Genomic DNA, 23466 nt, shown 5'->3' with positions numbered 1-23466 from the left:
CTTACAATGTATGAAGGTGTAAACTGAAATGTGAGTGCCCTCTGCTGGTCAAATGAAGGTAGTGAAAACATGGTAAAACATAAGGATGTCTGCATAGTAATTACGTCAGAAATAACAGGCTCACTGCGGCGATGAGGAGCTGGGATGCTGCAGGAGCCAGGAGAAGGGGGATGTAATGACGCACATAATTAAAGCAGTCACAGGTAACACTGGACCCAGTTAAACTCGTTAAATTTCACTGCGCTGAGAGCAGAATTGGGTCCAAGTGTGCACTTAACATTTACGTTCTGCATACACTGTGATTTAATTACAGGCAGCACACAACATATTCTGTAAAAGATGTCATAAGAGTTACACAAGTCATTAGCTGAGGGGGGGAAATGAATTCAATGAAAAACATTTCTGGCCATCCCTTGTATATATAGGTTCATTTGAAATCAGAGTAACTGCGAGCTCAAAGTACCATGTTAGTCCTAACCTTGGGCAAATGTGACTTTCAGCATTTTAGTAATCTGGAACATGTGCATATTTACATAAAACCAATAAAAATAAATCAACAGTCAAACAACAAAAGAATCTTCAGACAACTCTGGAACAATAATAGCAAAGGATTTATACACAATTTTTATACAGCACTAATGGGTAATATTTAAATTGTAAATTTACATTCACATCAATAATAGGGCATTCTTCATACAACCAGCCAATTGGCAAACTACTGATTACAATGTAATGTAAAATACAATAAGTAGAGCAGAACATAATACAGTAATGTTTTATGTTTGCTTGTTATTCTAAGACAGGTTATATGTTAGTAAGCTAGTTAACTAAGATACTGATATCAAAAAAACATAAAAGTGATGAGGATAAATTGAAAGTTCAGCACTAGGCACATAATAAAGACACCATAACGCTATAAGAATAATAGTTGCATTCCTAGTGTGGTTTACTCCAATTTAAAAGGCAACATGGTTTGTGGAGGTCCACTTTCTCCAGCTCTGCTTCACGTTGCTATTATGTCTTCTGAAATAACTACAAACATTTTAGTCTAACTCCACTAGAGAATAACAACAGAATTACATTAATGTCTCCTGTACTCCATGCCACAAGCGTTAATGGCTGTGAGTACATGACAGGAAATAAAATGGTGCAATACAACAGAACTCAATGCTGCGGCTGCAAATACTTACTTGGGAGGGGAAGGGAAGAGAACCCATTCAGCCCTGCAAACTGACCTACAGGAGGAAGCAATGCGCAGGGTAAGAAGTGGCTCCAAGGACACATTACACCTTATAGCATAATATTAATCAGACTACATAAAAAAATATCACAGCAAAAACAAACATATAACAATGTCTGGGACAGCAATTACAAATATTGGAAAATATATGTATTTAATTAACTTTATATAACACGACTTTACAAATAATAAACACTGGGTTTATTTTTTATATTTAGGAGTGTTCAGTTAAACACAAGTGTGGGTTATTCTAAATAGAGAAAACGGTTTCTTTGCACAAGTCCCCTACACAAAGTGTCGGCAGCCATTTTGCAGGATGAACCAATATTCATGTGAGTGAAGCCTATAAATACATTAATGAGGTACTTCATGACCAATATACATTCCGTGGTTCATACAGAATGAGTAAGCTGTATATGTACATTCTACATGTAGTTTGTGTTCAATACTTAAAAAAGCTTTTATTTGAACCTTAATATTGGTTCTGACTTAAAAGGTCTGCCCCCACTCAGGTGATAGGTGTGCTGTACTGAGTAGGTGCTGCCTTACTGTTTCCTCCTTTCAGGAGAAGTGAAATATCACAGGCAGGGAAGCATATATGAGAATTACTGATTGGTGCTCTGGAACTTGGAGCTGTGACTGAAATAGGTATTTATGTCCTAGTAACATACATGGTCAGTAGATGGGAACTTGTTAATAACAGACAAAAGGAAACACCATCAATTCTGATACTGGGAGCAGTATTATAATTCCCAACACGTAAGTGGACTTGTTGTCATTCCTGACAGAGTGGTTCAGTGTAACTGGTTTACATGGTGTATTCCGGGCAGGAATCATTCATTTAATCATCTATCACTGAACTGGGTCTAGATGAAAATTATTATTATTTATCTGTATAACACCGGGGAGGGGGTGGGATAAAACCCATGGCCCCAGTACATATAACTTGATTTAGAATCGAGGGTATTAATAATATAGTTACCTGGTAGGCTTCATCCTGTAACTTTTGTTTCAAATACTCTTCCATCTTGAGCTCATTTTCTAGTTGGCGCACAGAGTCATTCTCATAAGTTTCTTCATCATGTCTGTTATAAGGGTCTTCTGGGCCCCTTATAAAGAGGTGAACCAAATTACAATTTGGACAGCACACATTTCAGTGAGAACCTGCACCTACTGTTTATGTTGAGCTCTGGACAAATTCACTTTTAATAAAGTTTTTACAAAATGTATCTATTCACCTCCAGTACCTGTGTAGGGAGGATCCCTTCTCCCATAGAAGAGACCCCCCCTCATGAAACATGTACTGGGGGTGGATACATTTATTGTACAACGTTTATAAAAAGTTTTTTGATCTTTTAAACCCTTCAGCAACATAAGCTTTGCATGTCTAATAACAATGGAGTAAAGAGCAAATTTAAATATAAAAAATTAAATAATGCAAATTATTTTGACCAAATCTACTGGGCTTATGAAGTACAGGACTCTCCTATTTGCTGCAAATAAAATAACCCATCTTGTTGACAACCAGCAAACTCTCAACAGATGGAATATTAAAGGACCACATAGCACACATGTTTATAATATATATATATATATATATATATATATATATATATATATATATATATATATATATATATATATATATATATATATATAATTGTCAGCTGTTATATAAGCCATACCTCCACCATTTTTACCTTGTAGTTTCTGTGCTGCCAAGTGCAAACTAATTTCAGTTATCCATCTCAGACAAGTAGCTGGTCAGTGTGTCCTTCAAATTTCTTATTGTAATATGTAGGAATGTGCATCCCCTATAATCACAACTTTATCTAGAATATTTTCAGTTCAGGTAAGCGCCCGAAACTTTCTAATATGCCTATTTGTGAATGTTATTAAGAACCTTTTTTATACATGGCAACTGTTACTTTACATTTATTGGACCTATAAAACACTGAAACCTGCAGTCTATTAATAGGTACTGCACTTTACTAAGGTGATAAACAATTCACACCTTTTTTATGATGTCATCTTCCCGCAATTGTAACATAATAGTTTTCAACTAACAGGAAAGGCTCTCTTTAGAATACAGACAAATAGAAATGGTTTAATATGCTTCGTTGTAATGCAAGAATAAAATAATAGTATAAAAATAACCAAGATGGACATATGCAGTTGAATACGTGTAAAAGATGCATACATATCTGTGCGAATGTTGCCGGTAGCTGAAGAATTATGATTGAACGTTGGTTTTCGGGCATGGATCTGGGCAAGGAATGCTTTCTCTGAGGTTGGAGATGGAACCAAATCAAAGTGAACTCTTCCATATTCTGTGTCCACGCTGCTCTCCGCTTCATTCCCCACATCTAGAAAAACAAACACAAAGGTTGTGTGTGAGACACTGTGGAGCAATGTAAAAAAAGTGTTATATTTCCATGGTCCGTAGAGGTCTCAACCTTTCCCTGTGGCATTTAAACGGGACAATTTTAATGACCCTATGTGGAGCATCTACCTTTGTTCGTATCGTCACGCACACACATTCATTGTTTAACAAGTCGCTAAAAGGAAAAAAACAATCAGATTGCATCTTAATGTATGTGGGCAGCTTTAGGCACCGTTCACACACGTGCTAAAAATGGATAAAAAACTAATGTGTGCCATAGCCTTGTGTTTATTGTGCATTTTATTGAGTTTTCCATGTGCTGTTTTTTCTTTAACCATATTATCTGTTGTTACCACAAGCAGTTTTTACTTTGAGTGTGCTTTTTGTACCTTTATTAAATGCATCAAAAGTGAATTGAAACTGGATAACTGTGAACAAGCCCTAAGGCTTGATGAAAACCAGATTTACCAGTAAAGGTGGACCTACGTTATGACTGCATAACAGCTAAATAATGTAATGTCACAATGTACAGTGGTTGGACAATAAATTAGTAATTTTTTAGTCTCTTATACAATTTTGTTAAAATAATGGCAAATACACATATTTAATACTTTATATTAGCTTTTGCATGCATTAGGTTAGCATACACCTCCGCTAGTTTTGGTTTCTTGCCTGGTTGACAAGCCCTAAAACCAAACTCTGCAAGGCGCCTCCATATAGTTTTAAAAGAAACGTTAGCTCCTGCTTCCTTCCACATCGTCATCACACGTTTGGCTGGCAATTTTCAGTTCTCAGCTGCAATTTTCTTCAGCAGTCTGTCCTGTCTGGGCGTAGTATTACGACTGCTTTTACAGTTTGAATGCTTTGTTGGCGTTACTGGTTCTTCTAACTTCCACTTAATTCTTCCTACCCTCAGAGGTGAAACTTTAGCAGAGCGTTCAATTCCACTTACATTCATACCAGAATGTTCTTTACATCATAGACTATAAATCAAAACGTATTTACTATATATTCACTATTTTTGAGGGACAAACCTTAAAAATACACAAAAGTTGAAAACGTCCTCATTCACTGTCCAACCACTGTAGCTATTCCCTTGTCATGAAGGTATATAGCTGGCATGGCAGGAAGCATTTGTTGTGGTCACACACAATACAAGCCCTACATTTACATTAAGTATTCTGCCACACATTAACAATTATGGATTTACTGTGAAAGTACACAGCAGTTCTCAGTGCAACCAAAGAACCTCCAAATGAATGCAAACACGCAGAGTTTTTTAGAATGATGCTTCTGAATGAGAGGTTTTTAAGCAAGAAACATTTATTTATTAGTACTTATCGCTCAGCTGACGCATGAAGGAACCTTGTGCACCCCTCACCCTATGTACAATAAGTGTGCCTTAGACCTTTTTGCTTGAGTCATCAAGCAGATAAACATAGTAATTTGCAAAGCGACAGCATTAAAAAGTCAGAGTACCTTCTCAACTGTAAATAACCAATCTACATAGTGTCCGTCTGAATGATGTACTTAAAATCTACCACAAAAGGCTTTATTAGGAGGCTGACATGGAAAACTCGCATGCTACTTAGGCAATAGAAAAATACTTGAAAACATAGTTATTTTGCACTTGACAGCTATTCTGAATATCTGGGGGAAGTAGAACTACTCACAGAGCAACACTAGTTAGAGGACTAAAACATTTAAATTGGAACATCTCTCCGCTAAAGTCACATGTATAACCGGTATATGAAAAAGTGACTGGAAATTGTTAGATGTTAGTTACAGAAGCCCATTTCTATGAGCGCCACCCTTTTATACCATAAAGGTGGGCACTCGTGCAGCTCTCCTGCCGTTTGGCCAGGATCACACGTTTGCTGGTGGCCAAATCAGAAGAGATGTGGGGCCAGATTTACTAAGCTGCAGGTTTGAAAAAGTGGGGATGTTGCCTATAGCAACCAATCAGATTCTGGCTGTCATTTTGTAGAATGTACTAAATAAATGAAAGCTAGAATCTGATTGGTTGCTATAGGCAACATCCCCACTTTTTCAAACCCGCAGCTTAGTAAATCTAGCCCTTGGGCTTTAGGAGCTTGGATCCTGCGTCACTGGGGCTTCTCAGTGATGTTGAAAAAGATGATTGATCACACAGTACGATAACTGCCATCTTTACACTGCATTTACCAGCATATCGGCTAAAGATCCTATGGAGTTTGATGTAGATAGTGATATCACAGCATGTGGTCAGCATAACTCTACTGAAGGACACTGTATAGAGCCATTTGGAGCTTAACATGGGAGTACAAATGAAATAAAAAGAATACAGCCTGCACTCAGCTATCTAATGAAACTACATACAATGTCACAGGGGTTACACTTTGACAAAGTATGGGGTTATTATATAAAGGCTACAGAGCTTTTCATGTCCATATGGATGGAATGTAGACCAAGTAAAATGCTCAGCAACAAAACTATTGTATCATAGAACGGTTTTAGCATAAATGTAAAATAAATTTATTAACACTGACCTTATCACCTATCCTAGTATGTACAGCATCCAATATACTTTGGATTTTCAGATGATTTCTCCTTTCACATTTTTAAATTTACATTATGTCAGGGTTTCCCAAATCCAGTCCCTAAGGAAGCCATAACAGGGCATTGTGGCTGGATCACTTATAGATAACTTATTGTATACATTTATTTTAATTAGTGGTACAATACGCCAGTATATCATCAGAAATGGACTGATGTCTGAGGCTGAATGCCATGCTGGAGGAAATTTGTTCTCGTAGCTTCTGAAGGCAGGAAATCCCATGCTAATTAAATATTTTCACCTCAGAGTGACCAACAGATCTGTTTAGTCTGTGTGCACAGCAGGGGGTCATTACCTTTTCATCCAGTGTCGTTTTTCATCGTGTGTCTTAGAGAAATAGAAAACCGCTGAACAATGTAAACAGCAAGTGATTTTGGAAATCACAGATTGATGTAAATTTTGTTAAAGTATAAAATTTTGTTAACTCCAAGTCCAGAGAATATTACATCCTGAGAGTAACCTTCTGGAGATCACTAATCTCACTAAATTGTGCGAAACTGTCCTTATAAGGACCTCTTGAGCTAATAAATATCACTACTTCAAGATCCTACTTTGACGCCTACTTACCTGCTGTAATTCCTGTGGCCTACAGACTAGACCATTCTAATCTGTTATCCGACTGTTCCGAGATTGGGACCCAGCATCTAATAACAATGCTCTGCCCGCTATCCTGCAGCTCTGGCCAGTGTAATAGGCCAGGGGGAACCATCCACAGGAACCCTGATCTGAAGGAAGAGGTCAGGGGTACCAGCCCATATGCCCAGCAAGGGGGTACACTAGCAGCAAGAGTTACCCACAAGAAGTGGTTCCAGATGCCATTGAAGGAGCCTAGTAGTGGCAGCAGAGCCCCTCCTACTGCATTTAAAGGGGTGTGTGAGGACACTGTGGTTGGAACAGTAGTTCTCTAGATACCTGCCCTCTAGGTTCATAGGTTACACAGGTAAAGAGGCAAGAAAGAGATAATAATCCTTTATTTAACAAAGTGTACACACTAAGGAAAATACAACAGTGCTCCCCAAGGAGAAACCACCAAATATAACAAGTGTCAGAAAATCACCAGTGCAAGTAAAAACTCCCCAACCAAGTGCCCCAGGAGGTTCCCTCCCAGCACAGTCCTAGCAGGCACATACTCCCGGTAATAAAGTCCACAGGTGACAATCCTAGTGGGCTAGGGGTTCTGATCAGTAAGGTGGGTCTGTGCGTCTTGCTGATCCCAGCCGCTTGGCCAACTCTCCACCAGCTTGGTGGGACCCTGGGTAATAGTCTCTCCACCGATGTATGCTTACCAATTTCCCAGAATCTGTGAGTGCCTCCCAATGAAGTGATGACAGATTCGGTCCTAGAGGTACACTGCAATCCTTTCTGGCCCTGATAGAATAAAGTTACTCTCAATCAGTCCAAGTCCTTTCTCTTCCAAAATTTGCCAACAACAGCCCCTCTCATCTCCCGGGTCTCTCTGCAAAGTTACCCGATCCTTGCCCCCTGCCTGGGCCAACCCCGGGGTCCTGATCAATTGTCATTGGTGGTGGATGGAATCTGGGTGGTAACAGGGGTGGAGGTAGACCTCAGCAGCAGCTTACCTGCTGTTTCCCTGCCATCATGTCTGGGCCACTCCTGTGGAAGACAAATACTAATTGGCCTTCCCCACCTCCAGATCTAGGATAGAGTCTAGATCCTCCTATTCTTAACCCCACTACTTTGTGATGTCACAAAGTCCCCAGCTGTTTCATGCTTCCTGCAGGCTGCCTCCCCCCCTCCCTCTCTGGACACCACAACAATACTGGATCTGGCCACTGGGTGGCATTTAATAACTGGGTGGTCAATATTGTCCAATTGGCCCACTGACTGACCAATATTCTCACTGTGATGCCCGGTCTTGTCACAGGATGCAATTGGGAGAAAGAAAGGGGATGGTGGCGAGGCAAGCCAGCAACCTGACAGGGTGGCATACAGGTCCATCCTGTCACAAGCATGTTTTCCATATCTCCTTGCTGGAGCACAGGTGCAGTCATTACTGACTGACACATTTTATAAGATCTGATACTGATTATTTCATTTCTGACCTGGAAAACCTACAATAGAGTTAGATTTGTGCCCCTAGCCACTTGACTAATCTACTGCTCTTTACACTGCATATAAGATGGAATCCAGCTCGACAATACCTATGTTCTACACAACTGTGTAATACTCAGTAGGCCTGGTATTATACACAATGCCACATGGAAGCATTATACTAAACTGTAGGCAAAGAAAACCGGTCACTTCTGACATCAACAGAACAAATGTCATTAAAAACTGCACAAACACATTCATAGCAGAATTGTTAGTGGTAAAATAATGCAAACTACTAAGAACACATATTGGTATAATACAGCATTGCATATTTCAAACTCTACATCAATATACCAAATCTGCAAGACATGTACGTCTTACCTGACTTCAGCTCCTTCACTAGAGAAGACATGGTATTGGTGATGGAATCAGCTGCTACCAGCAAATCGTTCCGCAGATTTCTTCTTGCACCTGAGAGATCAAAGCCAGGTAATAAGATCATCAGACAGGGTCACGGGGGGAACACAAAGAAACTTGTAAAACAATACTTCTCAGTTCTCTATATCTTCTGAAAAATGAGTGGGGCAAGTTAATATTTTTTTTGTACCTGTATTTTGATTTAATATAGTGTTAACAGATTGTATTTTTCAAAATGTATTTGAACACATTTATAAACACATATAGTTACAAATGTATAAAAATGTTAAATAGGACATTTATTCCCCTGGAAGTCACAGTGAAATAATGCCAACATTAATAAGGTAAATTAGTTATGATATTTGTTATGAAGGCATTTTCTGGATTAACATTTTAAGATGATGTCCTCTCAGTATGTACAACACAGGATCACGCACAAGTCAGCAGATTACTAATGATTTAAGTAATTTATCACAAGTATAATTAGGAGTACCTAACAGGGAGTATTAAAATAAGTGTTTAAATGTGTCTGATTTAACGTATGGATTGCAGAACTTGAAAGCCCACTTTTCAAAATGTCCCAGCACGCTAACAGTATTTTTAGCTTTGAATGAAGGAATCACCTGTCTACAAATCCACATATTATAATACAATCATCATATTACATAAAAGACAGCCGTCTGCATGTTTTCTAGACGTACTCTGTGCAAATGCTTCCTGCACGTCTCCGCCAACCCCGGTCAGAGAATCCTGAGGAGTGTGCGTTGGGGTGGAGCAAGCGGATGCGGATCTTATAGGCATTGGGATTGGGCGGCTGATGGTGTGACTGGGAGAAGAGCGAGGGGAGCCCGCCCCTTGAGTCTGTAAGACAAACAAGTGTTATCAGCATGTGACTCTGCATTATTTTATTTATTACTGAAATCATTGTGCAATATTTGCATTTTTTATTTTATTATTATTTTTATGGAGCATTCTAAATTATTTAGCATATACATAAATGTTAAAATACCAATATAAGGCTACCATTTTATGAGAAACAGTTACAATTATATTTACTGACAAGTCAAGTTCATTACAAGAAAATTATTTCATAAAAGTTAGTTGTTTGTTCTTAAGTTAGAGCACTCACAACCCATCTTGTACAGCAACATCATTTAGTAGCATCCTAACTAATAGCTGGGAGAGGGTTTTGCCATCTTAAAATGTCCCTGAAGATGACTTATTTCAACCAACTACTGTCTTTACAGTGAGTATCCTGGAATTACTCTGTATATTGTATTCATAGAGGGAGATTCAATTGCCGGCGATATAGCACGTGGACATCGCACTACGCACATTGCCAGCAACTACAGCAGGATTCTTCACTCATATTTCCCCCACACCTCTATGGGGTGCAAGGAAAAATGAGCTGAGATTTCTGTCAAATCTCTGCATTGAATCTCTCCCATAATGCTTACTTTCAATTTCAATGTGTGAATATACAAGGAACAGACAGGAAGAAAAATAGATTAGACTGTAATCTGAAATAGACATAACAACTAAATGTCATTTCAAAGTATGTTTACTGTTTGTATTCCGATTTCCCTGGGTGTAAAAAAATAAATAAAAATCCAAACATATTTATTACATTTCAAATTATTTTTCTCTTTGGTATTATTGAAAAATACAGATTAAAAAATGGGCACATTTCTGCAGAGATGGGACTGGGAGTGGTGAAATACTCTCTGTATGTAGGAGTTAGGATGTTCTGGACTAATTATACTTGTCCAGCATTGTCCATAGAGTAATTAGTGATGTGTAATGTATAAGCAGCACAGCACTGAGAAGCTACAGGAAACATGCGATAGGTTCATGCAGACAACATGTGAAATTTCTATAAGGTCGGACCAAGCATAAGGTAAACATATTAAGGTATGTTGTCAAAACTATTAGGATAATGTGACCTAAAAAATGGTGTGATTTCCTAACATACTTAGATAGGAGCAAACAGAATTAAACACATTTCCATACTCTATTAACGTATGTCAGCTGGTCCAGGTGTATGTTGGCAATTGTGACGAAACAAGTTTGATAACACTGTAACCATCCTGTTCCTCGTTTCTCACATAATGTGGATTATAGCAGGTACTTTTTATAGTCCTTGCTTTTGTTCCCCAGCTCAACAGACAAAAACTGCATTGTCTAATTACATGTGGATAAAGGGACATTGTAGCTCATTGTAAATATGTATATTGTTTATTGTATATTGGTAATGTGGCAGTGAGGTTGTTATTCATTGTCCTTAAAAGTGAAACCAGGGAGTTATGGGTAGGGATCAGGTTGCATGGTATTGGACGGGGAAAAACCATTAGTGTCCATTGTTTTCAACATGACTAGTTCAGATTTTTTGTCTAGAGCCCAGCAGGGGACATTCTGTGGAAGTACAGCTCACCTCCACTCCCCCTCCAACCCCAAGATACAGCACCCACCAATGGGTAAGAAGGATAGACCCAGGGGTTTGACCAGTGAGGGGAACACTGTGGAAATTAGACCCTAAATATAAGGAGCCACTGCAGGGGGGGAGGAGATATTAATTCTGAGGACTGATTCATGGAAGGTACAATGTAGCTAGTTGCGAGTTTTCGTTCTCTACCGATGGACTACAGCTGCAGCTAAGAGAAGAACTCCATGGGTCTTTAAGTCAGGACATCTGTAGCTCCTTAAGCTAGTGGAGTAAGGGACAGATAATGTGGTAAACCTGCCTGGCATTTATTTACTGTGTGTACATAATAATCTAGCGATTGTTTTTCTTACAATAAATGTATTGCTTTACTTTCTAACTGCATTTGCCTGAGTGACTATACGAATCCTAGAAGGTACTGGGTAGACTTCCCTGGCATAGGAAGGCACCTGTGGGTGGCCAGCCAACGTGAAGTGGGTAGTATTGGGTCAGATAAACCCGGTATCTTCACAGTAATATTAAACTTCACTAGTGAAAGTATCAAGCATTTAGCTTTACACACACTAATTTAGAACTTCCTTCCTTTAGAAAGGGCCGATTGTTGGGGTTTAGCGAGATCTTCAGTGACTAAGACAACTGAAGTTGCTAATGTTTCACGTAAACTGAGAAGTGCACACATGGAGCCAACCTAAAGAACTCTATGACGGTTCTGTATTGTTGTGAGGAGAATTTTGATGGCATGCTTTGGGTGCAGTCATCCCTTCAGAAGGCAAATTCAATGCTAATACCAAATGGTACCAAGTGATCATCCCACAGTTGTTGAATTTATTTAGTGATGAGAGGGGTGTCTCCCAGGATGACAGAGCACGTGTGGTTGCCCACCAGATGTGTAAGCATGACACTGATATTACCCATATGTCCCGGCCTTGTCAGTCATCAGTTCTGAACCCAATGGAGCATTTATTCGATTTCTGGAACAAGGCTTATTTGTGTTTACAGCAGAAAAGACGTATTATTATTAAACATGATGATGTAAAATATGACGACATATGGTTCAGTCTTGAAACATATCTAGTGTATGAGTCTTCATACAAGACTCATACACTAGACATCCACAACTGCACTTTAGTAGTGGATGGATAGAAGCAAAATAGCACTTTGTGCCCTGCAGTTATATTGTTTATTGTGCAGAGTCCACTGATCATCTAAATGCTCCTTACAAATTGCAATGTAAAAGTTTAGCTGGCATAAGTAAAATAAAGGTAACATGTAGGAGCCTCTAAGTGGTTAAGTGAACTGACTGAGTAACAATGACACTGATAGACTGGCTTGAGTAACCAATTCATATCTTAGTTTTCATTTAATGTCCTCCAGTGTCCAACCACCAAAATGGTATTTCTTGGATTAGAAATCTCACTGAATTGAGAAACCACCCATCAGTGCACAGTGCTGGTAAAATTGTATCCACTACCCAAAAAATCCCAAAAACATTTTAAATAAAAAAAACTTCCTTGACATCTCTAAATCAAACTAGTTTAACCTAAGTCTCTGTAAAGGTTGTAGGGATTGCAACTCCCAGGAAAGGCACCCTACACACACAACTCCACGATCGAATATCATTTTTTCGTTAGCATCTGAACCTTTTGTTTTATCCATCTAGCTCAATATATATATATATATATATATATATATATATATATATATATATATATATATATATATATATATATATATATATATGCATTACAGTATTTTTAAAATATTACTGTGTCGCAAAGAAAAGTATGACTAGTTCTTCAAATATATACTTTATTTACATATTAAAAAGGTAAAAAAAAAAACCTAAGCTTATTTTTAACCATCTACCGACAAAGCTGTGCAACTGCAATAACTGAATAGAATAACATTTTGTCCCACATAGTGTTTTAACACATAAAATTATTTCTAATTCACAGAATTATTATTGTTCTTCCTTTCTACAGACGTGAGTATGGTGTTTGGTTATTCTTATAACAAAGTGTGCCAGTTTCACATCATGCCAACACACTGCAACACGTGCACCCGATTGTAGCAACAAACAAGACTTACTGCCTGTCTCATCTCTTGTTCCTGTAAAATGTTCATAGACAGAAAATAGGTTAACTAGAAAAACATTTAAATTGAAAAGCGCATTTTGGTATAAGTATGATTCCAGCCCCCATCCCAACCAAATTCTGTCCACAAATGGACAAATTTGTGTATAAATCCACCCACTTTCCTGTTAAGTCCCAGACCTTTTGTGGTCTGCAAAATCGGGACCATTGGAAGGTATGCAATACTGACTTCCTGTATAAATGGGATAATAGACATCTTCCTGTTTCTCTTGTTGCATAGTAAAATCAAGCATTTTGGTTACTGCAATGCCCACACTGTGAGGATTTATATATATATGTGGCCATTGGAGCCATTTCAATTTTGCTACCACCAACAGCGATAATATGTTGTACATCTCACCTTCAAAAGTTTCATAAGCCCTTCAAGCTGCACCATCAGCTCCCTCCTGCTCTCCTGCAGGGCGGACATTCTCTGCTCAAGCTCATCTTTCCTCTGTCTGAAGGATGACAAGAATCAGATCAGAGTGTTTCTGATTCATCCATAGTTTTCAAACTACAATAATTGATCATAATCTGCTCCTTTGCTGCACTTGAAAAATATACTGAAAGCTCTTTACAATACTGCACGCATGGCCAATATGATTGGACATACATGAAGTGTACAAGCAACATGCAAAACTAAATCAATTGAAAATACATTAGTAAAGGTATCTACAATATTGGCATTATATCCCCCTTTTTGTATGGTGTTTATGTAGCTAGTTACTGCATAAGACTGAGCTATTATATAACACCCTGCTGCAACCTATCCTGCCAGTCAGGCAAACAATAGCTTTTGCTCAATTGGTCTCCTTGGTAACCTGATGCTTCAACCCATGTCTTTCAGAGAGGTTTACCTCTCCATAACGATATACATACTCCGCCATAGCAACCGATGTTATGTATTCCTTTCTTGGTGTAGCTTAGTGTGGTCCTAAAACTTTCTTTTTATCTAATATTACATGATTTAGCTGTATGTCATGACCATATAAATATTAATCTCTCTGATTATTGTTTGGCTCTCCTCAGGTCTGTACATTTTTTATAGCCACTGGGCACATAGCGCTGGATGTAGTTACAGGTCTACAAGCAAAGGGAACCACTTATAGTACACTGGATAAAAACAAATGCTTTTTACAAAGATGGAAAGGCACAGAAAGCAGCTTAAAAATCCATTTAATTAATGGGCAATTATGTAGAAACAGTATGTACAATTACTTTAAAATATAAATCACAAACCATTCAACATATCTGATATGCCATGGTTTTATATATACATATAATTTTTTAATACTTTTGCAAAAAAAAGCAGTTTTAAAAGAGATGCCTGGGCCCTGCAGGACCATCACTTACCACTTTTTAATAAACGTCGGCACATAGCGCCCCCCAGAGAGGGAAGTAGGAGGCAAGTATTAGCCATTAGGTGGTAATTGCAACTTTAAATGCTCTTTGTTACACTATGATATAATAAATTAAATTGTGCTTTTACCTGAGTAATCGGAGCTCCGCCAGGAGAGTGGGGTTCTGTTGGGCTTTTTCTGGAGTGGGCTGAGAGGCTTGTTCGTGTTCAATTCGCAATCTCTGTATTTCCTGCAATATTTCTCTTTAAAGGAAGAATGCAACATATATAACAAGAATCTGGAAGAATAGCGCTGGTATATGTGACTGAGAGAAAGAAAGAAAAATGGGCCCTGCATAGATTTACAAAGTAAATGTGTTTGTTTTTTCCTTCTGGGTCTTTCAATGGATATTATCAAATCACGTTCACAGGTTTGTTTATCGATGGCCAGCAGATCACTTTTTTACTTCACAGTTAAATCAGTCAGTCAATGTAACCCCTGACTACATTTGTTTATCTTATCTTAATGCAAGTAGGTGACGTAAAGTGTACCAGTAACACACACACACACACACACACACACACACACATTAGGAGCCATTTTGTTTCTAGAGAATGGATTGGTCACATTGTTAACAATATTGGTTCGCAAAATGGCTGCATCAAAAATAAGAGGCCCAGATATAGATTTTTTTTTTTTGTGTTGCAAACACATGATTTCAAAATCTGAATTGGATATAGCATTTACAAGTAACAGCCGGTGGTAGTCATGTTCCCAAACATGACTACCGCGACAACACTTACCTCAACATCTTCACAGCGAATCTCGGAACCCCGACATGCCATTAATATCGATTGAAAAAACTGACTTGCAATCGATCCGACTATTTAACCTGCCGCCAGCACAGAATCACGTGACTTAGAACGCTGGCAGTATTATTGCTGGTCTTAAGGGTGCAATAGAAGGAAGCTCCGCCTGTACAATGTTGTTAGAAAAACTTCTATAATATACAGGCACCGCCTCCTTCCATTGCACCCTTAAGACCATACTTGCCAACTCTCCCCGAATGTCCGGGAGACTCCTAAATTTCGGGTCAGTCTCACGGACTCCCGCGAGAGCTGGCGATTCTCCCGCATCTGGCCCACCTGCCCGCTTCAATAAAATTAGAGTCGGAATGTACGGGCGGAGCTTTGTGATTTGCATCATTTTGGCCCCACCACCAGTGATGAATGCTTGTTTGGGTTCTTTTTACTGTGTAAAAAGACCCCAAACAAGCATTACATCACTGGGGGCGGGCCCAAAATGACGCAAATCACGAAGCCCCGCCCCCTCCGATCATACACCCCTCCTGCCCTCCAGGATCTCTCGGACCCGGCCAACATAAGGTTGGCAAGTATGCTTAAGACCAACAATAATACTGCCGGCATTCAAAGTCACGTCATTCTGTGCTGGTGGCATGCTAAATAGTTGCATCGATTGCAAGTCAGTTTTTCCAACAATCGATATTAACAGCATGTCGGGGTTCTGAGATTCACTGTGAAGATATCGGGATAAGTGCTGTCGCGGTAGTCATGTACGCTGTTCAGTACCCAACCCATAACAGCCCACTCCAGTTTAAATACTGTGCACACTGTATGGTCACAGGAAAAATAACCAGAGTAACGTGTACCTGTTTTTATTTTCAAGCTCTGCAATAAGCTGTCTCTGCTGCTTATTTGCATCGATAGTAAATGAGATGTCTGGGCCTCTGTGCTGCAATAAAACAAAACATCTTTATTACAAACCTGTACAAACTTTCTTCTCACACAAACACAGCTATTAGGAGATATTATATTGAAGATTAGATTGGAAGATGTGTTGAAATGTACAGAAACATAATTTGTCCCTGCACTCCTTTGTTCCAAGACATATTGGCTCTTCTCCTGTGCACAGCAGTCAGCAGAATCGATCTTTCCAGTCTATACAGAATCCCTCATCACTGGGTACATAGCGCTTGAGGTAGTTACAGACACACAAAGGAAACCACTTATAGAACATTGAATAAAAACATAAAAGCAGTAGTGTATGAAAATGCAGTGTTCATCTTACCTGTAAACAATATACAATACACCTAAAAGACAGCTAAAAAAAAAACGACATCCATCTTGTCTTCAAATGGAAAGATATACATTGATGTAAGTAACACTACAACTACTGTATCGACAAATGTATTTCTGGTTTTGTGGGGTGATTTGTACAATCTTTAATGGGAATGAAAAATACTTTCTCTCACTTTTATCCCCCCCCCCCCCATTTCAGGTTGTGTACCTTTTGGATTTGTTTGTATCAAGATTTTTGCTATGCACAGTCAGGGCCGGATTTACCACTAGCCAACCTAGGCAATTGCCTAGGGCCCAGCGGTCCCAAGAGGGCCCTCCCAGGGCCAGCGGTGAGACCACCCTTTGAAAATGGGACACTACTTATGGACCAGTGCTATATGCTTGTCCCCCCGGGCTAAAGTATGCCAGCCAGCCCCTGAATAGGGGTATATGTTATGCTAAAAAACTATAGTGCTATGGATTTTTTCAGGGAGGGGGCCCCAAACCAGTATCTTGCCTAGGGCCAAATCCGGCTCTGTGCACAGTGCTTCCTAATAATAGGATTCTATAAATAAAAGATAATAATTACATTAGATAATATATTTTTCCTCACAAATACAAAATGTCTGAGTGATGTACTAAAAAGTAGCAATAATAAAAAAAAAAGTGTTATAAAGTGATAAGCTCGTGTTTTCTCAGTGACTAAGGAGACCTACAGAACAATGTAACAGGACTATTCCCTATGATATACATTTTGTCAATGGCTACTACTTGCTTCTGATAAAGAATTCCATGTTCTATTAGGTAAAACACATGCTGTTCTTTAGGAAATCTTTCATTGAGAGCGATAACATAGCACAAAAGATCCATGGTCTGCTCAATCATCAGCCCACAGCACCCACCAAGTGTTCTGCTGATTGGAAGATGACTTGGAGTTCGTACTGTGGATACAGAACACGGTTTGCCACGCTGCCACGTTTCAAGTTTTCTACAAAACCTTTCTAGTAGGTGTCACACAGAGACAGGGTCAGGCAGTGAGCAATCAGACAACTGTATAGTTATGATGTTTTAATGACTTGGGAAATAAAATCCATTTGTATTGTGATAAAAAGCACATGAGATTCTTATAAACTCAACTTCTTAGTGCCTATAGGGGTTTTGTTACTTCATAACTAGGCCAATTTTCCTGCTTTCATTATGTATTGTCAATTCCACCAGAAATAACTTTAGACATTTGTCTAGCCAAGATAATTATATAACTTCTATTACAAAACAGTTGGTTCCATTTTTGGCATATTAAGGACAGCCAAAACAAAAACAAATTGAACTTAAGTGACTGCGTTGTTCACCTGCGCACTATTACCTTTAGTACGGTAATTTCACGGTCTGTGTCCGCGAGCAAAAATCTGCATTAAAATGACTGTACTAGTGGCAATAGTGCGTGGGCCTCGTTCTCACGAACAACGTGGTCAATTGAATTCCCTCCTTAGTCTTTTTAAATAACAAGTGCGCCCGCCCCTGCCAATATAAACTACAAGCATACAGAAAATACAGACAAATAAGCGTACATAAGCACACAAATCATCTTCAACTGTGATGGTGTAAAGCACCTATACGCATGATTTATAATATAAAGATATCATGGTGGATAAGGCCAGGGTGACAGAAACACATAGTTGTGTAAGTGCATGACCCCAAATGTAGTGCAGTCTAAAACAATGTAGATAATTGGCCGTCATTTGGGAGACACATTTTTTTTTTTTTTTTTTGTGAGTCTGTATCTGCGAAAAAAAGTTATTCGTATTAATACAACCAAACTGAAACTTTTACATATGTTGAACATCCGGACTCCGAAATCTTGCAGTGCAACATAATGAAGGATATTTCTAAAAGCCTGCACTAGGTACATGAGAACATAATATGTTGTACGCTTGTAGCAAGTTATTATTTGATAATATGCCTTTTTATCTTTGGCATATTTTAGATTCTGGAGCTAGAAGGGCTTGTGCTGGCAAATTGTGAAACAAAAATGCCAACAATATTATTTTAAGTTATAAATATATTATAAATTTTATTACATTAGAGAATTATATTCTTATTACATATTATAATATATATTGTTACAAGTTATAAATAATAAGCCACAGGCCAGTATACATAGTTTCCTTGTCAAAGCAAATTGTAAATATATAAAACATGTAATTTTAGAACTGTCAGACTCAGGAGCTGGGGGGCAGTGGGGCATCTTCCCCTGCCGAGTTGAGTCTTGCCAGCCCTCCCCTGGTCAGACTAGTTAATATCCCATCACAATTCTCCGTAGACCTGTTTTGGCAGATATAGATTTCTTTTTATGAATGGATCTCAATTTTTAGATCATTTTTGATTTTGTGCCAAGTGGAAATTGCAAACGTTTCTAACAATTTGGACCAATTTTTAAGCAAACGTACAGTGAGGAACAGAGAATCTGTCTAAACTACAAGGTACATGTTTTATAAAAGCAATGAACGGCCTAGTGTTTTACATGCAGGAAGCATAAAAGAAAGTGTTTCACAGCCATGGGATATACTTACTGATGAGGTGGTCTCGGCCGCTAACCGTGCAGCATATCTGGCAATCAATCTATGTTCTTCATCTAGGCGGCTAGGGCTGTCCAGCATTCTGTATACAAAAAAGAACAAAGTAAACAGGTTTGTACCTCCAAAACAAATTACATATGACACATGTTTTATAATCTTAAAAATGCCATATTCACGCTTTAAATTATCCATTCTATATATGTGCGTGGACATATAACACACTCAGTAAATAGTCCGATATCCGCAGACTAGCACTTTAATAAAAAATAAAAAAATCTTTATTAGTATCAACCTTCCATTTCTGATTAATTTGCCCTGTGGTGTTGTATTAAGGAAACAATAGGTACAGGTTTCTGAAAGATTGTAAACATACAATAATAAAATACAGCTAATAATGATACAACTACAGATGGCTGTCGTCCTCTTCTTAGCGAGTCTGATGTCTCAGTGAGTGCAGTACATTCACACAAAGGGGTCTTTATAACATAGGTGGACAGTGGTCGGCAGTAAGTATTTTGTAGCAATATAAAATGTACTGTCACTGGTATTTACCATACCAGGACTCATTGGTGAGGACGAACCCCCATCCCCCTAATTAACTAAACTCCTTCACCAGCAGCCTAAAGATGCCGGTGGAGGGAGGACGTGACCCCTGTGTGGATGTTGCACATGCGCTAAGCGATGGGACCTGGCGGTGGATCCATACCAGCTTCTCCCTTGGCAATGGTAAAAGGTAAGTTTACACAATCTACACACTTATCAGTTCTTTTAAGGCTGGTGAGGAAAAGCTAAGCTATGGGGACTGCAGTGACCAATGTAAAATAGGTAATATCTGATTTCTTCTGCTTTAACCCCTTTATAAATTGAAAGAAGAGCTGCGATCGCCATTCTCCAAAGAAAACAGCTGATTGTTTTCTCCAGATTTTTGGCTCATCGAAGCATAACACACCATACAGTGATGCCTATTAAGGCTTAAAGCCGCAGGTTAACTAACTGTTATGTCTGTAAGGGCAGAGCACCTTTATAAAGTGTTCACAACGTTATCTTAAGCTTCTCCAGAAAGGCCTCTGAAAAATATCATGCTGCTTTCCCTTTAGCTAAAGAAAAAAAAAAACCTATAATCCATATTTGTACTCTCTCTACATGATCACTGGGAGCCCGTAGAAACAAAAATTAAAACCATAAGCATTGAGATGTATCTAGAAGTGATTGTCCTGTAAATCCAATAAAGGCTCTGTATTTTCACAGGTTAAAAAAACAAACAAACAAAAATAGACTTAGCTGTACCTGCGTGGGAAAGGAATAGAGGAAATGCAAGTTATATGCAAAACACACACACACTGACATATTTATTATTATTAATTTTTATTTATAGGGCACCACTAGGTGTCCGTAGCGCCGTATATGCGCACACACACATATATATATATACATATTGCTGAGGCAGCTTAGTATTGCTCAACAGCCCTAGTGATATTTTATTGGCTGATCGCCACGATAAGTGATCATAGTGACAGAAAATCAGCCTTCTCGACAAATTTGTAGACCCTGTGTCCTGTACATGCACCATGACACATGAAGATGATTATGTAGTACTACTGGCTCTCTGTACACCTGAAGCCAGTTCCCCAAACCTGGGAATGCTCTATGAAGGATGCAGCTGCATCCTTCATATAGTACTATCTGCAATACACTGCAAGTCATTCTGGAAGCATCATTATATAAAATGTAAATGGTCCCAGTAAGGGTTTGGGTTTATGTTCAGAATTGGGACTTTTTATAAAACTAGGGGTGTTGTGTACATTTGGGATCAGTGGTCGTTTAAAGATTCTGAGAAATTACCATCCTCAGAACGATTTGGACATGTTTTGCTGTGATGTGTGTGATGCTGGTCAGTACATTATCATACCCTGCACTATAGCTGGAGGGTGCTGCTGTCTAGGGAGTACAGCACTAGACTTCATCCATAACATAACTTCAGCATTCAGCAAAGAGATACATTCAAATACAAGTCACACTAAGGTCCGTAAGGCATCAGTCCAGCAGGTTACACTGGGAAAAAAACATCTTGCAGTGACAGATGGAGATATCGTATTGACCCATACAATGATGTTGGTTATACAAAACCAATTAACCAGTGTACAGTGTCCTATATATAGTTTTACAGCTGCTGGGAATCCACTATTCACCCCAAATGCTCCTGTCCTGCGGACTAGTACTCCGTATGCAGATATGAATGGATAAAAGTGTTGCTGACAGAGGCCATAAAGCCATTTATAGTAAAAACACAACCCTGGCAATTGGAAAACTTATAATGTAGAATTCCAAATCAGTCCTGAAACCTGATTAACATGGGAATGAACAGACTGCACAGGCCAGAACAGATATATTGTATTAAAGTTATGTGATTAAATTAAACCACAGCCTTCAGCTAGCTACTGTGGATGAAATTCAGCTCTCTGAAGGTGTAAGGTGTCGAAGCTGAAGCCTAGCTAGGTGTGTGAAAAGTATTGCAGGGGTAATACAGAATGAACATTAGCCAATAATAGACTGATAAAATTCTGTGCAAAATCTATCTATATTTAAAAGGCTAACGCTGCTCCTCACCTTTATAACGATCCTCCACACATCCACACACAACTCCGAACATCGCCGCCCCTGCGCACAACTCCGAACATCGCCGCCCCCGCGCACAACTCCGAACATCGCCGCCCCCGCGCACAATCCTGAACATCGCCGCCCCCACGCACAACTCTGAACATCGCCGCCCCCACGCACAACTCTGAACATCGCCGCCCCCACGCACAACTCCGAACATCGCCGCCCCCACGCACAACTCCGAACATCGCCGCCCCCACGCACAACTCCGAACATCGCCGCCCCCACGCACAACTCCGAACATCGCCGCCCCCACGCACAACTCTGAACATCGCCGCCCCCACGCACAACTCTGAACATCGCCGCCCCCACGCACAACTCCATAAATTTGGTAAAATGTTTACAAATTACTATACCTACTGAATTGATTTTCCTCATTTCTTCAGCTTCTTTTGTTTAGTTTATTTACGATTTTTTCTGGCAGAACTCATCAGTTCTAGTGGTAATTTGCATGTAAAACCTTTCATTACACAACTGCCGAGACTCTCCTTGTAAGGTACAGCAGTGCATTCTGTTGAAAGTTACATATTCAGATGCATTTAATCAGCAGAATATGGACTTTATCAATTTCCCTTCAGAATCACTCTTGTACCTACAGTGCACTTTATCCTAAAGTAATAGGTTCTACTACAGCATAATATTGGGAACAGCATTATCATTTACACCTCACAACTCATCCCATTAACAGTTTCACAAGCAGTCAGGGCTTTTTCATAACTACAAATGGACTGAATCAAGCATACAAAAAAGTGTCAAAACGAAAGTAACACTACGAGTACATAAACAAACAGTGCGGGTATCAGAAAACAGGATGGGATTGGGAAAAGGTCATGCAATGAGTTTAAATGTATTTCCACAAACAGAGATCCCACAAACATTACGTTTCAAGTTGTTGAATTGGCTACATTTTAATACGTCCTGTAATTCCAAGGTAAAAGGAAAAGCCCATGTGGCTTAGTGGTTAGGACTTCTGCCTCACAGCACTGGGGTCATGTGTTTGATTCCCGACCATGGCCGTATCTGTGAGGAGTTTGTATGTTCTCCTCGTGTTTGCGTGGGTTTCCTCCGGGTGCTCCGGTTTCCGCCCACACTCCAAATACTAGTAGGTTATTTAGCTGCTATCAAATTGCAATAGTATGTCTCTCGGTCGCTGTGTGTGTGTATTAGGGAATTTAGACTGTAAGCTACAATGGTGCAGGGACTGATGAGAGTGAGTTCTCTGTACAGCGCTGCAGAATTAGTGGCGCTATATAAATAGCTGATGATGATGATTTGTCAGCTCTACAGTGGCGACTTCTGAAAGCGAACAGTGGCGAAGCTACTCAGTTAAAAACCCACAAGACAAAACAAGACCTATTCTTTAATGAAAAGTGTGAATAATAGAAATAAAGGGTTAGTAAATGGACAGACTGCTTTAACTTGCACCTAAAATTTATGCAGATATCAAATGTGATTTATTTAAAGCTATTTGGTTGCAGGCCAGATTGATCTTTTGTAATAACCTTGTTTTAGTGTGACTAAACATATCCCCCATATAGCAGGCATGGCTCCAGA

The 23466-nt window shown here is 39.1% G+C and overlaps 1 protein-coding gene across 7 annotated transcripts in view; it reads right to left on the bottom strand.

Moving 5' to 3' along the window:
* DTNA (dystrobrevin alpha) overlaps positions 1-23466 on the bottom strand; it is a 199093-nt gene that overhangs the window by 4656 nt on the left and 170971 nt on the right. For 4 of the 7 annotated variants that reach the window (XM_075213487.1, XM_075213484.1, XM_075213483.1 and 1 more), the window contains 9 exons: positions 19249-19336; positions 16270-16352; positions 14750-14863; positions 13622-13718; positions 9390-9549; positions 8653-8742; positions 3441-3606; positions 2223-2349; positions 1191-1235 (listed from right to left, as the gene is read on the bottom strand). In XM_075213487.1, the coding sequence (XP_075069588.1) occupies positions 1218-1235; positions 2223-2349; positions 3441-3606; positions 8653-8742; positions 9390-9549; positions 13622-13718; positions 14750-14863; positions 16270-16352; positions 19249-19336 (943 nt within the window). In that variant the 3' untranslated portion in view covers positions 1191-1217. Of the gene's footprint in view, positions 1-1190; positions 1236-2222; positions 2350-3440; positions 3607-8652; positions 8743-9389; positions 9550-13216; positions 13238-13621; positions 13719-14749; positions 14864-16269; positions 16353-19248; positions 19337-23466 lie in introns of all 7 variants that reach the window. The other 3 variants (XM_075213482.1, XM_075213481.1, XM_075213485.1) reach the window with 1 other exon arrangement.

This window comes from Mixophyes fleayi, chromosome 5 (genome assembly GCF_038048845.1).
Source record: "Mixophyes fleayi isolate aMixFle1 chromosome 5, aMixFle1.hap1, whole genome shotgun sequence".
Taxonomy (NCBI): domain Eukaryota; kingdom Metazoa; phylum Chordata; class Amphibia; order Anura; family Limnodynastidae; genus Mixophyes; species Mixophyes fleayi.
This window is presented reverse-complemented; position numbering and strand designations above follow the sequence as displayed.